Source organism: Diadema antillarum, unplaced genomic scaffold (genome assembly GCF_040938485.1).
Source record: "Diadema antillarum isolate AM-2024a unplaced genomic scaffold, OU_Dant_1.0 seq00001140_RagTag, whole genome shotgun sequence".
NCBI lineage: Eukaryota > Metazoa > Echinodermata > Echinoidea > Diadematoida > Diadematidae > Diadema > Diadema antillarum.
This window is the reverse complement of record NW_027271952.1, coordinates 422,150-437,957: the sequence shown is the minus strand read 5'-3', so window position 1 is coordinate 437,957 and position 15,808 is coordinate 422,150. Positions and strand designations below refer to the sequence as shown.

General features: G+C 37.5%; 1 protein-coding gene across 1 annotated transcript in view; it reads right to left on the bottom strand.

The window, feature by feature from the left end:
* The window catches only part of LOC139744149 (dihydrolipoyllysine-residue succinyltransferase component of 2-oxoglutarate dehydrogenase complex, mitochondrial-like), a gene marked incomplete at its 3' end in the record, with an annotated part of 42,861 nt that extends 27,300 nt beyond the window's left edge, over positions 1-15,561 (bottom strand). Inside the window, exons 1-4 of the mRNA XM_071654601.1 lie at positions 15,475-15,561; positions 6,899-6,932; positions 2,606-2,660; positions 24-115 (exon numbers count right to left, since the gene is read on the bottom strand). Coding sequence (XP_071510702.1) covers positions 24-115; positions 2,606-2,660; positions 6,899-6,932; positions 15,475-15,552 — 259 coding nt within the window. The remainder of the gene's footprint in view (positions 1-23; positions 116-2,605; positions 2,661-6,898; positions 6,933-15,474) is intronic.
* Positions 15,562-15,808: the final 247 nt, after the last annotated feature.

The following is a 15,808-nucleotide window of genomic DNA, read 5'->3' as shown; positions in this document are numbered from 1 at the left end:
AAGAAAATCTTATATGAACATACAGGCAACAGCTGTGACTCTGAATTCCCTGCAAGGTGTGCTGAAGAACTGCCAGTCACATAGTCTCTGGTGTGCAGCTGCCACAGGTCGTAGCCTATAGAAATGCAATCCCATCATACAAGGGGGGGGGGGGGAATCAAACTAAAGTGAGCATGGGTGTGAAAACAAACAAACAAACAAACAAACAAACCTCAGTATAACAATTACACATTCCAAAGACACAAAAAAAAGAAAAAAAGAAAAGGAGCACCACTAAAACAGTGTGAAAGTAAATAGTCCTACTTCACCATGCTATCATAAAACTTGCAAGTTCAACGAAAACTGACACTGTTTCTTGCATGCCAAAAATGGCATTGACTCACTATTTGGGTTAAAGCTGTTGCAAGAACTTGTTAAACCCTTTTTTCCCTACTTCTGAACAGGATGCTACTTAAAGTGCAAAGCCACTCATCATCCAGGCTCTCCTTCGTAAACAGAGTAAAGTAAAATCAACCGAACACAAGGGCACACTTTTCAATCAAAATCAGACACAAGATGAACAAGCGTCTTGTTTTCAGTGGACAGTGACCGAGGTCACAGCCACATTTGTACATCACACAAAGTAATAATGTCATTACCTCATAACTCTCACATTGGTTTGCTCAGAAGATCTTACAAAAATAGTATCTTTAGTCAATACTTTAGCAAACTGCAACCACTTTCCATCTACAGGCATCACTGCCAGGTTACTTCAACGTCACAATAATTTGATGCCTTGGATACAACTGTTTCTACTAGAATTCAGTACAACAACTGAAATCTACTAAAGATTTGTGTGCAGGTCAACAGAAGACTCATGGGGAAATGACATCATAACCTAGCAAATGTCGTTTTGACAATTGAATAGCACTGTTTTATTGAAATGGATGTGAAACTCCTTCAAAGTCTTAAAATTTCTTTATGCTATATGTCTAATATGCTGAAATTCTTCTTTCTCTTCATTTGTTCACTTAGCATGGGGGTGAAATCTAGCTTTAAGGAGATTTTTATGTTATTTCAAATTTATAGTTAACAAAAATATTGTACACAAACACAGACAGACAGATGCATTCTGTCACAGAAATTTTTCCATAGCTATAACCACCTTGATGTTGTAGCTTTGCTTACATATACAGATAAGTGGTTTCATCGGTAGCAATTTGTAAACATGGCTGCCCAGTGGTGCAGGGGGCAGAGTTATTTTGCCTCCCCCCCCCCCCCCCACACACACACACAAATACACCCTTTGTGTGGAACATGACTGTCTGTCTATATATGGCAGTTTTGGTACTTTAATTACGAAGGCCATAATTGCTATGACTGTGAAGAAGCCACTTAACTGCTCGCTATATCTAGGCCTTTCTGCTTGGTAAAGGAGGGATGAAGATGTGGTTAAACACAAGAAGGCCCACGGGAATGACACTTTGCCATCACAATAGAAGGCAAACGCCAGTGAAATTTGAGGATATGACATTGAAACTTAATGAATATACATCTCAGAGGAAAAATTACACATTAGCCAATTTTGCAATGAGCCTTTCACCACGCTGGTAAAAGATTACAAACGAGCGACACATTAGAGGCTAATCCTCACACATCGGTCTCAAGCCAAGCAGAGACCTGTTGCCGCGGCAAGCTGCATCCATCTCCTTCATCAATTCCAATTGATTTCCCTCAGATGACTGATAGCGCAAGCCTACTTCCAGAGTGCATTTACCCACACACAAAAAGAGACTCTCGCTTCTAATCTAATAGCGGAGCACTACACCTAATCAAGGGGATGCAAGATAATTTGTGGGCACTTAAAATGGGTCAGACTTATTATCTAGCTGATGGAGAGGTTTCTTCCACCTTCCCAAGTTTTGGAAAAACGCTAATTCTGCAGTGCAATTTATTCCCATTGTGTGCTCCCTGCTGCCAATTCATTCATTTCCGATGACAACCGATTCCATTTTGATGACTGATTTGTATTTCATTCATGAGAGCTACAATATTTGCATTGTCTCTCCCCCGAGTTCTGCCCATTTCTGACCAACTTGCAAGATGAGCAGCATCCTTTCTGCTTATCCTGCCACACAAGAGTGCCCCATCACTTGTCCATGCTTCGTTGCATAACAGCACACCAAGAGAGAAAGAGAGAGATGGAAATTAATATCATTCTATTTCATCTGACTGGGAAAGAGGGCATCAATAAAACTCCCTTATTTTATTGTCGTCTTGTTGATCTTCTTAATGCATCCAAGCAGGGGTGTGAATTATTCATAATCCGCCATGCGCGAGACAATTTGTACTCCCGCTGTGGCCTTCTTTCGTTATTAATGATCCATATCAATATGATTGTAAGAATGGAAATGAAGGACCCCAAGTTTCCATACTCTTGCGATCAATAAAGCTACCAACAATCGGTGGTAGGGGGGATCCTTTGTGCAGCCAGTGAATGGAAAGCAACAAGTCGCCCGTCAGCACCGTTAATGTGGTTACTGGGGGGTGAAATTAAGAGCCAGCATGAAAAGACGCTCGGCCGTGGCGAGGGAGAGAGGATGGGGTAAGACTGTGGTCTACCTACCTTAGAGACTGCTGGCAGTGTCTGCTGTAGAATCTTCCTGGGCAGCCATCAGAGCCTGCCCCGGGCAGAGCAAGAGAGACAAATTGTTATTCTCACAATGAAAACAATGTGTAAAATATGCACTTCTGCATATCGCCAAGTAGTGATGGAAAGATAAAAGAGAGGGGAATACATTTGTCTTGTAACAAAGCAAAAGATAGGACTAATTTTGTTGTCCAGGGAGTTTCATACCTCATCAAAAGTATAGCAAACTCAAGGCAATGCAGACAAATGCGAGAATGTTTTGGCCACTTTTAAATAAGAATATATCCCCCCCCCCACACCTCCCAAGCAAACACAAATAAACAAACAAATAAATACAATTCTGTGCAGGCAGAGCAGTGAAATGCGAAAATTTGAGCAAAATAGAAAAAATACTGAGAAAGTTACATAGATAATTCACATTTTCTCTACGAATCTCAAATTCTCAATGAATCATTCTCATTCCACTACTCTTGGTTGCAGCAACTTTCATACTGCATTAAACCTTGCCTCATATGTTTACAAAATAACACTCAATATCCTTTTTCCTTTGTCTGATGTTGTTCTAGAGGGGAGAAAAAAATCTATGCAACTCATATTTACTTCTAATATTCCATTAATATATTCATTCTGGTCATGCATAACATTTGAAAATGAATCAAAATACAGTAGTAACAATAGTAACAATAGTAACATCCGCATTTGAGCATAAAGTCAGTGCAGTTTATCACACAACATTCACAATGTTGAAATGTACATGACCAAAATCGTATAATGCTCGATAGTCATGTATTGACATTCTATCAGGGGAAAAATACTCTCATGTAAAAGTAATTTCTAATGACTGCAGTAAGTTAGAAAGGTAAGCAATATCAAATAAAATCTGAGCATACAAACTAAGGCTGCTTTCACATGTTCTGTATGGCTTGATAACAATGAAGTTGTTATAATCCTCCAAGACAGAGAGGAAAAGTCCATTAAAAAAAAAAATCTAAGAAAACAGAAATCTCACATTCTTTGTTTTTAAATACAATGTAATGTCATTTAAATGGCATCACTTCTATTATTTGCCAATTTGTTTTTCACAAACTTCTTTTCATTTTTATCTGAAACCACTGAAGTTAATCATTATCAATGGAATCCATCACAACTTCTTATTTGAGATAAAATACAGTTGTATCGTCCTAACAGTATAAATGATTTGCAACAGTAAAAGAGTAATGTAATACATACTGTAGCAGTGTGACCTTCTGGCTTCTCTTCCAAATTGCTTATAAAACATCTCTTCATCATCAAATTTTACATAGATCCTTCTATAGTCAAGGACATCACAACATACATGTACCATAGTATAATCACCCATAAAAATATCAACCTGCACTTTGTGCAAATGAATTGGCAGAAGTATGCTTTGGAGCACAGGGTAGTCTTTGCCTGAAGCTATCCAAAATCACCATAACTTTGTTGTCTTCACACATATTTTTGATGATATCACAGAAAATGTCATGTACATAGTATATAAATCATGATGTACAATGTACAGGCACATGAAATTTGGACAAGAATGTTGCTACTTCCCATTTAATCAATTACCTAATTCTAAAACAATCAGTATCAAACAAAGTTATCATCATAAATATTCTTCATAGTATTAAATACCTATGATATCATCGTGCGTAAGCTATTTGGTCATAGATAACATTAACTTTATGATGAAAGAGCAGAACGGAACAATTCTAATCTTCCCCATACACAAGTCCATTTCATTCAGTTTTATTTTGCCAATACTTAAGAATTTAAGTAGTCAATCGCTGAACACAAATTTATAATTACAATGCACATTAACCTACATTGTTGATATGTCTGTACCTTCTTGCCAGATTGACAATAGATTTAACTTACTTGGTCTTTGACATCAATACGGTTATTTGAGGATGTTTTTGCTTTGGAGAACATTTTATCCACACCCATCTATGAGAACTATACATGCATGCATTGTACATGTAAGCTTCACAAGTCAAGATCATGCATTTCGTGAGCCTAAAACCCTCATAGGATACTATAATAGAGACAAGAACTATTGTTTCTTCTTGCCACTGCTGAAAGGTACAAAAGAATGTTACATTTTAAAAGATTTCACATTGATGGCAATAATTATTTCTGACATCTAATGATCAGAACACTACTTGTAATTCAGCTGTAGTTTACCATCACTTGCAAATATGACATCTCAATGCTGCTTGAGAGAAGTCTACTTAATTATCTCCAAGTTAAGTCATGTTGCGGATTTGAATACTGTGTAAACTATGGCTAACTAGAAATGTCGCTAAGGCGACTGGTATGCCTCCGCCATAATGCATGATTCTCCTAATAGATCTATAGTACATGTGGACAATGTGTGATAACATTTTCACAAAATTGGCAAAATATTAAAATGAAAAGTTTGTCACAAATGTATTGAATGTTCACCTTCCTTGACCTAGATTTAACTGGATGAATAGGAGAGCATGTATTTGGGGATTTAAGGACTTTAACTTGACTTTGACCCATTCATAAGTTTATGTACTGAGCAATTTTCAAGGTGTGGAGAAAAAGTGCAATTTCTGTATTGAAAAGTACATTATTACCATTTTCATCTGGCCTTTGACCCTAGAATTCATAGGATAATCACTGTCAGGCAGAACATGCATAAGGGCAATTCCGCGGTTAGTAACGTTACATTTAAAGAAATTTAGATATTTATTTTTACTACTAAATCACCATTTATTCATTTCAAGTCAAAATCATTTTAAAACATGTTCATCCTTCCTAGGTCTATGATATAGAAAAGAATGAGTACAATCCAATAAATATTAGAATTGCTATGGCAACTAAAAGGGCTGGTTAGTAACGTTACGAAAAAAGGACATGACAAAAAAATCAATGTCTTAAAACAAAAAGTGTGCAAAATTTCAAGTTACTTAAAACAAAATGTTGCATTAATTTCAATTATTGCATCATGACAAATGTTCACACAAATATTTTTAGCAGTTCGACCGATGATTTATTAGCTAGACCCCAAATGCATGGTTAGTAATGTTACGGTTAGTAACGTTACATTTGTCCGGAGTAATTCCGCAGGTCATTTCACCCTTTTGTAATCAACAAAATGTCACATGACTTCTGGAGTATTTAAATGTATTCATCTTTTACCTTTTAGCAAAAATTTGAGGAAAAAATTTCAAAGCAACCCACTGTAATTTGCATTTAAGTGAATTTCAGCATCCCCAGTCCCACATGTACATTTTAAATGATGGTTTTAGATCTCGCAAAATCAATGAATATGAAAAATAAAATCTACTGAATTTGAAAGACCTTAGTGATTGGTGAACATCCATGGCATTAGTTAATACCTAAATTAAAGAGTAAGATAAAGAGGCACATTTCTTTTATCCATGTCATGTCCACCTAACTGCGGAATTGCCCATAAATATGTACATATAGAAAGTTTCAAGATAACTTGAGCCACTTCCGAGATATGGAGGAAAAAGTGAGTTCAGCACTTTCCCTTGATCTTTGACCTTTTGACCTTCGAGGCAAAAAAAAACGAAAAAAGAAAAAACAAAAGAAGTTTCCAGAGAATCTCTATTAGGTTAAACATGCATACACCAAGTGTAAAAAAAATAATCCTGCTGGCATTGCATAAATATGAGGGAAATAGTAAAATTTTGAAGAGTTGCCCTTGACCTTTGACCCCTGACCTTTGACCCCATGAACCCTTCATTCTCTAGATGATTACTGCCAGTTAGTACATGTATATATACTATGTTCCATGAAGATACCTTGAACAATTTCCAAGTTACAGAGAAAAAAGTGAAGTTTTAATATTTTTACTTGACCTTTTGACCTTTGACCTAATGTCCCCAAATTTTCACCAGAGAATCTTAATTAGGTAATACATGTATACACTAAGTTTCAAGAAAATATCTTCAAGCATTGCATAGATATGGTGGAAATAGTCAAATTTTACGTATTTGACCTTGACCTTTCGACATTTGGCCTTGAGCATGTGCACCCAAAAGTTGATAGGCACAACTTCACCCCCTAATACACATACATGCCAAGTTTCATTAAGATACCTCAAAAAGTTTCTTAATTACGCTGTCCACAAAATTCATTACGGACGGACAGAAGGACAGACCGACGGACGGACGGACAACCCAAAAACATAATGCCTCCGGCACCACTTAGTGGCGGAGGCATAAAAACTACTCACAGCTGTCCTGTACTTACCAAGTTCCTTCTGAATGGTCCTTGGCAAGCAAGTCTGCAAAGACAAAACAGAAAATGAGAAATTGAGCAATCCATGGCAACTTAAAGGTTTCCTGTGTCGCAACTGGTAAGATGCAATTCACTGTCATGCTTTTGCTGTTTTGGTAGAATCAAATAAAATCAACAGAATTGTGGGAGTTTCATCAGAATCCCATAGTTATTGAAATGTAAAGGGCATCTCTAGGCTACGGAAGACTTTTCTTCATCTGTTTTGTTCTAAACACACACACACACACACACACACACACACACACACACATGCTACACGAAATGTCTATGGCATGGCTAAGATTTTTGTAAAGAGAAAACCGAGATAATTGATGGCATTTTAATTTGTCAGGTATATTATTATAAATTCCGTGCATGACTTTCATCTGTTTGTGCATCTTAATGATACACAAATTATCAAAACTTGCTTCTAAACTGTAGGGTGTAAGTCACAAGAGCACTAGCTTGATCATTTCAGAGATTTTTTTTTTTTATAAGTGATTTTAAACTGCACACTATTTCCAGCCTTGCAAATAATCCATGAGTTTCAATTAGCAAGGTTTAAAAGCTAAAATAAATCACACTGATTAGAAAATGCAGACGATCATGTTAAAAGTGAAAAGACACTATTTTCTACTTACATTGCTCATGCGTCTCTGACATTCAAAATAAGATCTCATTAGCATATGGTCGGGGTTATCACTGATCACCCTTTGAACTAATTTGAATGAATCATGGAATATGAATCAATTCATATCAATTTATTAAACTGTGATTACTGTTCTTGTGGTATATATGGGATAATGCCACACACAATTACACCCATGATTTTTATCCACATAAAATTTTCCCCAACAGGAACAGAGCAGGTATACCCTTGACTTATATCATTTTTTTTTCATGATTTTTATCTAGAAAAAATTTTCCAGTACAAGAACAGAACAGCGATACTCTTCCTCCCTAATTCTAATTTCAACTTCAAACAGCTCTGTGCAAAATAAAGCCTGATAATGTATTAATTTTTTACATCAAGTATTTCATCTTTAATCACTAATGCGTGAAATTTTCACATTCAGCTAAAAAACACATACAGTGCCTATCAGCAATTGCATGTGCATTAAAGCGTACGCTCTATTGGTATCAGTCGACTCCAGTTGAGATTCTTTGGCTGTGTGTGTAATACAGAGAGATCAGCGAGAAAGCAGTACACACTTTGCTAAAGGCATTCTCAAATATATATATCCCAGCCAGCCAGCCTTCCAAATCCATTTCCATGGTGTCTCCATGCTACTGGATCTTTAAAGAGGAATTTCAGTCCAGTTATAAGTTAGTCTGATAAGGGGCAAGTCCAAGATAACGCGCACGTTACGTATGGGACATTTAGAGACTTTTATGACCTGAAAAATAGCATTAATGGCCTTTGATCATATTGAACTTCATCATGGTGATTGATATCTAGGAGAAGTATAATCATGTAAAAAATTGAGAAAAATGACCATGACAATTATATTCTAGAAGGGAAAATATGTGCCGTTACGTATGGGACCAGAAAAATTTTGTTTTTTTTAACATTTTTTCCAACCTCAAAACTCTCTGAAAGTACATCATTCTACAACTTGTAACTCACTGTGATGAAAGTCACAACACTCAAGATTATCACAGGTAAGTTTCATGTCATTAGGCAAAAAGCTCTAATTACAGGTTCTAATTAAAGACAGACATGACGTGTTACGTATGGGACAGTTACGTATGGGACAGTTTGTCCCCCATTGATTTAGTGTGTGAAGAACCATGTTTATGGGTATTTTGCATAATCATTGAAGTAGAATCAGTTGAAACTACTCAAATACTGATCCAGATTGACAAGGGAACAATATTCCCCAGATGTTTACCATCATAATCACATTCAATCATATTCTATATTTTTTATGACCAACCTGAGTATGTATGCCCTATTTTTATTAGGATAGTTACTACTGAAAAATTGAATACCTGGTAGTTTAAAGTGTTTACTTCCATTGATGAAGGGCAGTTTGTCATTTAGTTTCAATAAAAAACAACTTGACACAAGAAATATTAAGTTTAATAAATAAGCAATACCTGCTGCGTGGAACCCCAGTGATCGAGTAGATATATGATGTCTGTCTAGCAGTCAGGTCATTGATTCGAGTCACACCTCAGTATGTATACCCATGAATTTTGTTGTGGCTACTACTGAAAACTGAATAAGGACAATTTGTGTATCACTTGCAATTTAAAAAAAAAAATCATTTTACTTTTTTTTTAATATATATATCACAACCATTTCAAATTGGATCTCCATCACATGAACTTTGGATTCCTCTAGTCTTAGGATTTTATGCTCTTAAGTAATTCATATAATTGGCTTCCAATCATCTCTTTAAATGTTGAAAACTGAATCCCCATTTCTACAAAAAACTGTACCATCCCTTTAATGCTGACTTTTCATTGCGTATTTTGCCATTCCCCCCTCCCCCTTTCTGAAAATTGTTCAGTCAAGTTCATGTATTGTTTCAAGTGTCTATAACTCAAAAAGTAGCTACAATGTTGGGATGCTTTCTTCAGGATGATTGACCATTTGTGTACTGAGAGACCTTCCCAGCTAGCTACATGCATTCACATGCAATATGTATGAGGATGTCCCATACGTAACGCATTTGTCCCATACGTAACATTATTTCAATGCCTCATAAAAAATATTTCTTCTACTTTTTTTTCTTTTTTCTCTGGAATTTAATTTCTCTAAGCAATAAATTAGAACTTTCCAAAAGGGCATTAAAATAACCTTAGCAATTTCAGAAAAAACCTAAAAAAATGACCTCATTTTGTTACGTATGGGACATCTCATGATAGGACACGAGCTAATTTGCATAATCATTTGCATAATCCCTACATTTTCATACCACGTTAAACTATGTGATGAACTTCTTATGTCCATACTGTAATCAAATATTAGTTGCTTTCCTTTGAATTAATATGAATTTTTATAAATGTCCCATACGTAACGCTATGTTTCACATATATGCAAATGAAGCCCTTGAAATTTGCATAAATTTACATAATATCATTTTTTCCGCCACGGAAATCAAAACTTCAACTCATAAGCTTCAAAATGATACCAAACATGTTAATATTGAGCAAAGATGAAATTTTGCCTTCTGAGGGGACCTTATCTTGGACTTGCCCTAAGAAAGAGTAAATCTTATGAGTGTAACAGTGAGTATTTAATCAATATTGGATAAGAATTAGGGACGTTATGATTTTGTAGAATTTCCCTAATTTCTGTAGAACAGTTCTTGTAAAGATGATATGAATATGCAAATTAGTGAGCTGATGATGTACAACTGTAATAACCTCACAATTTTCCATTGATCATGTACAAAAAAATATATATATAAATTCAATGTTTCTGTTGTAAATTGCTAAACATAATTTGTACATGTAATTTCTGGTTGAATAACTTCAGAATGATGATCAATTAGATATCAGGAATTTATATTGGAGCGTACTAGCATTTGAATGAAAAACTGGAAATTTTACAAAAGTTTGTATGTATAAATCACATTGCAAGTTTTCAGGGGATAACATCATCACTTCACTATTTGCATATTCATATTGGCTGTCAAAAACCTTTTCCTGAATAATTAGCGAACTTCAAAATGCCCACAGGCAGGGAGTATACTGCAGTGTGTAGCATACCTATTTTCTTTTTTTTTTTGTATGTGTGTGTGTGTGCATATCCACATACACTGCATGCATCCTGCATAACAGCATTGCTTATGACATTTATAATTTTATCAAGAACTAACAAAGTATTAAATAACATACTAAAGTATTGAATTTGTACAATTATTACACAACTGCAAAGTAGACAAGGATTGCAGTAATAAATCATAAATATGGAAGAAGGCACCAGCCAGCTGCAGCTGCAAACATGTCATTCCATGTAATTCCATAGACTAGATACAAACCTGGAGTATTACCCTAAATTATTGGAATTTACCCAGTAACAAACCCCAAGTAGAAGCCTACATTTTGTGCCTGCAGTCTTGAACTGGAATAGAACCAGCGCTAATGAACTTTCGGATCCAGGTAGATATCTCAAATTCCAGAAACCCAATTGCACCAAAATTAAAAATCACATGATATACTTAACAGCTTATTTTGTACATTGTAATTTGCAGTCACTCACGTAATTTTGAACTAAATCAGTCATTGGGTAGTGTCAATATAGACGTTGACTTTCATGTCGTCACTTAAAACAACTCGCTTTTTAGTTTACAAATACCAGCGATCTCCGTGTACACTGCCTGCACTATCTGAAACTGTTAGCCATGTAACATTGCCATTAGCCATTAGCCATACAACAACCCTTTCAAGAAACCAGGAGAAACAAAAAACCAAAAAAAAAAAAAAAAAAAAAAACATCGTACAACAAAATGATTTATGGCAAGTTGAATGAAGTTGGATAGACATGCAGGTCCTTGATTGCACAAGACCACGCACATAAAGACTGACACACACAGGCAGACAAACACATTTATATGCATTTTTTTCTTCAAATTTTGAACTTCTTTAAATTGCCAAAACCATTGCACATTGATTTTTAGTTCCTGCATCGAGCCCGATCTAATGCTGATCAATTTTACATTATAGAAAGTCTACTACTCATCGACCACCTACACGTACATGTACAAAATGTATTTAGATCGATGACCCTCGCACATTGGCTTTTTTTGCATTTAAAATAAAAAATACATTTGGGACGGAGTGCAATATGCTGGAATATTCGAACATGAATACAAAACAAGAGAAATTAGGGTGATAAAGCAAAAATGCCAAGGTTCGACCACCCCCCCCCCCTCCCGAGCCAACATTCGACCACACGCTATATGTTTTACATGTAGCAGGCAGTCAAATTTTGGACGGCGTTATGGTCGAATCATGGGCAGCTTGCTTTACAGGTACATAACCCAAAGAAACAATAGGAAAAAGGACTAAAGAAAACCCTCATTAGTAATAGGCTAATACACATAATTAAATTGCATTGTTAACATGTCTTTGCCATTCACTTTATCAATGGGAGAGTGGGCAGTCATTTAAAATGAGCTTGCACCAGCAGCGTGCAGTAAAAAGATGTTACTTGCATTTGTCATCAAGAATTCTGCACTTTCGACTAGTTGTCTACAAGCCAACAATCTAAAGGCAAGCCCAGGATATGAATCTGCGGTATTTTCTGCCTTCCTTGCTTGACCATTTGAGTGAAATGAGTATATCAAAGATGAAACTGAGAGATATTTTCTAAAATACAAGGTATTTAATCAAAAAGTGGTCAATGCGTAGGGGGTCTAACTACAACGCTAATACACAGGCCACAGTGACAGTGCAGTGTCACACTTTACACTATTATGCAATGTACTGACACTTGCTCAGTAGACCCATCATATTCTCAGTCTACGGCTACGTACTCCGCCATTTCATCACTCAGCACTACAGTTTGCACTCCCACCGTTCACGAGCGATGACGTCATGTCTCGCTCAGCGCACTGCACGCACCATGCCATGAAACCCACCATAGCAGACGACGGCAAGCTAGTATCGGTTGATGATCGGTTTGCTATCGCTTTCAACTATGAAAGGTTTTCCCTCATTGGTCGGCTTGCTCTCCCATAATGCCTTCCGAAAATGACATCATCACTTTCTCCCATTCATGAGCTTTACGTTGATACCATGTACACCTCCATGGCTTATTGGAAAACAATGTAAATTTTCCGTATAATTTCGCCCTATATTATGGAATTTTCCCTCTATCTGTGCCAGGAATATGTCATCAAAGGAGTAGTTTTGGTCATACATGCAATTTTTTTTCATCCTCGTGATATTTTGTCTTGAATTCTCCAGCGATTTATCTGTGTTTTGATACTACTTTTACCGTGTGCGAGTATGTGCAATGTATGTGTGAGGATGTTTGAAGTGCACATATAAATCAATGTTGAAAATGTTTGATTTCTGTAGCAAGCGACCTACCCAATACCAGCGGTGTGCTGCGAGGCTGTTAGAGTACATACAAACGGGTTACGAGAGCGGGATAGTGTACAGTGCCTACACGCGCTGTGCATGCTAGCGATGCAGCAAGCGAGACACAGTGCTCACAATACACACGGCCAATGCAGTCGTGGGTGGCTCAGCCAATCAGCAATGAGGTAAGACCTGGTAAGCGCATCGCGGAGCGGAGAGAGCCCAAGAGAGAAGAGGCCAAGATCTTTTTAGCTCTCTCCTTGCTGCGATCGCACAGCCGATAGTCGAGATAACAATATTCTGTACGCAATCGGGAGTTGAGTGGTGGAGCGGCAGGCATTCTCAGTGGGTTCTGGGGCGACATGAATTACTGTAAAACATGATATATTCGCAGCAAGAATTTTTCGCGAATTGGAACCAGCAGCCTTCTTCGTGACATGAAATTTTCGCCAAGTGCCACTGGCGTTCAATGCATAATAGTGTAAACAATGACTTTCGCGTGCATTTTAATTCGCGAATCTTGGCGCTCGCGAAATTCACGAAATTAAAGTGCACGCAAAAATTCCTCGTTTTACAGTATGCATTTCGGGGATCTGCGCTTGCGCTGTGTTGACTGAGGCGCTGCTTAAACTGTGTACATGGCATACGGCAGTCAAACAGTAGTGCTCAGTACACGGTTGGAACTTAATCAATGGCAATATACACCACTGATGTCACCACTAGTACGGTAAGCTAGTAAAATTAGAACTAGGTAGAAGTCTAGATCTACATGACAGTCTGTGCCACTGTGGTGATAGATAGACTCCAGTCAAGCTATCTGTAGGGATCATTTATCGGCAAAATCATGAAATAGGCCCCACCGCAGTGCGCGTGTACCCGTATGTTAGCAGGCAAGCAAGGTTAAGTTAGGGTTAGGTAGGGTTGTATTTAGTACGGCCACACAGCGGTGGGGCCTATTTCACGAGTATGCCCATTTCTCTACACCGGAACTAACGTTATGCTATGCCGTATACAGGCATGACAAAACCCACATTACAACTTCACAAAATAACAGCCGAAGTGAAGTTGATCTTGTGGCCGTGCGTGTATAGTATTATTAAGTAAGGGGATTAGATCTCGCACAGGGACTTAATGGTCGCGCATCGCGAAACTGCGTATAGCAAGCAATATCAGTTCGGGAAACCCACTCACAAGGGGGGCCCCTCCTTATAAGTAACCCGTCCCCCTTATAAGTAACCCCCGGGGCACCCCTTATAAGGAGTCTCCACGCTTTTTTGCAATGCAACGCGAAAATGAAAGGACTGCGGCAATTCGCTTGATTATGTCCATAAAGCTTCACAAGTTTCCTAGTTACTCACGAAATTTGAGCAAAATCGGTTCGAGGCATCATATCTAAAATCATGGATTTAAATGCGATGTCAAACGACCCATGCGAATGCTGAAATGCGAGCGATTACTGGCGTGAGTGTCGCCAGGCGCGGCGGCGCGGCAATGCTTGAGTGCAGACGTGGCGACTGAGTACCGAGACTTTCGTTCATTGAGGTGGCATCCACCTGAATGAATGAAAGTCTCCGTTACTTATAAGGGGGACGGGTTACTTACAAGGAGGGGCCCCCCTTGTGAGTGGGTTTCCCGAACTGATATTACACGTGGGACTAAGCATAAAATTTGCCGATACGCCCATGGAATAAACATACCTGACAACCGCTAAACATGAGACGGAAGCAGGTAAGAAATCTTTATTTCGAACAACTTTTTCACTAAATTTCCAATTTTTTACCTTGTAATTTACCAACCATAGCTTAAAATCTGTTTTATAAGCCGATTAAGGATGTTGTAGCCTAGACGTGTCGTCTCGCTTGTCTCGTTCATCAGTTCATAGCCGATAGAATTCGTAATTTGTTTGATTGATGTTTATAATATTCTACGAAAGCCGAAGCACGTTACAGCCGCAGAGGGGCAGACACTTTCGCACATGAAACTAACATAGGGCAGTTGCGGGACATTTATAAATTTACCCCGAGAATTGAACACAGAAATTCAAGTCTGACATACAAACGGCGACAGCGCACTACTCGAGTAGAACTAGAAACTACTCGGGTACTCCGTCATCGTATCATCAGGAGATTCTGGGAGGTGATTTTTCTGCATTTTCGTGATATTCATGGAGAAATTCAGGTATGATAGTGGAATAATTCTATTATAAGAGCGTCACAAACTTTCGTGCGCGATAACGTTAGAGCTCTGCCTCTAGACCCCTCAACATCAACGATTAGCCATACTGTAAAATTTACTGTGACTGTGTATTGTGTGCACACAATATCAGCCTACACAGTCTGTATGCATTGCCAGTAATATGCTGTACGGACTATGTACGACTATGACCATTTGATGATTATGAGGGATCGGAAGGGTGTAATAAATGAAAGTAAGACTTCGTTACTGATGTGGATTCACATATAATTGACATACTGACATACCACTTGAAGTACATTCAAACAGAAATATACCTGATTTGCTGAAAATGTAACACGATTAGGATGAAATCGCGTAATCCGTCGCAAAATGTTAGCCGACAACATCGCCATCTCGCCGGTTTTCAGCTGCCAATTTGGTAATGCATATCCCCCATGCGCTATTGGCTTAAATTACCGATTGATGAGCAATATCAAACTGCCAAATATAAGATTTTTAATAGCAAAAGAATAAATAAATTATATGAGATAGGTTTAAGGGTTTGAAAAAGATATATAGTATAATAAAAAATATTTAATTAGAAGTTCTATAAGCAGATCGATTATGGATATTTTTCACATTAGTCTCTAATCACACTGTTAGTATACA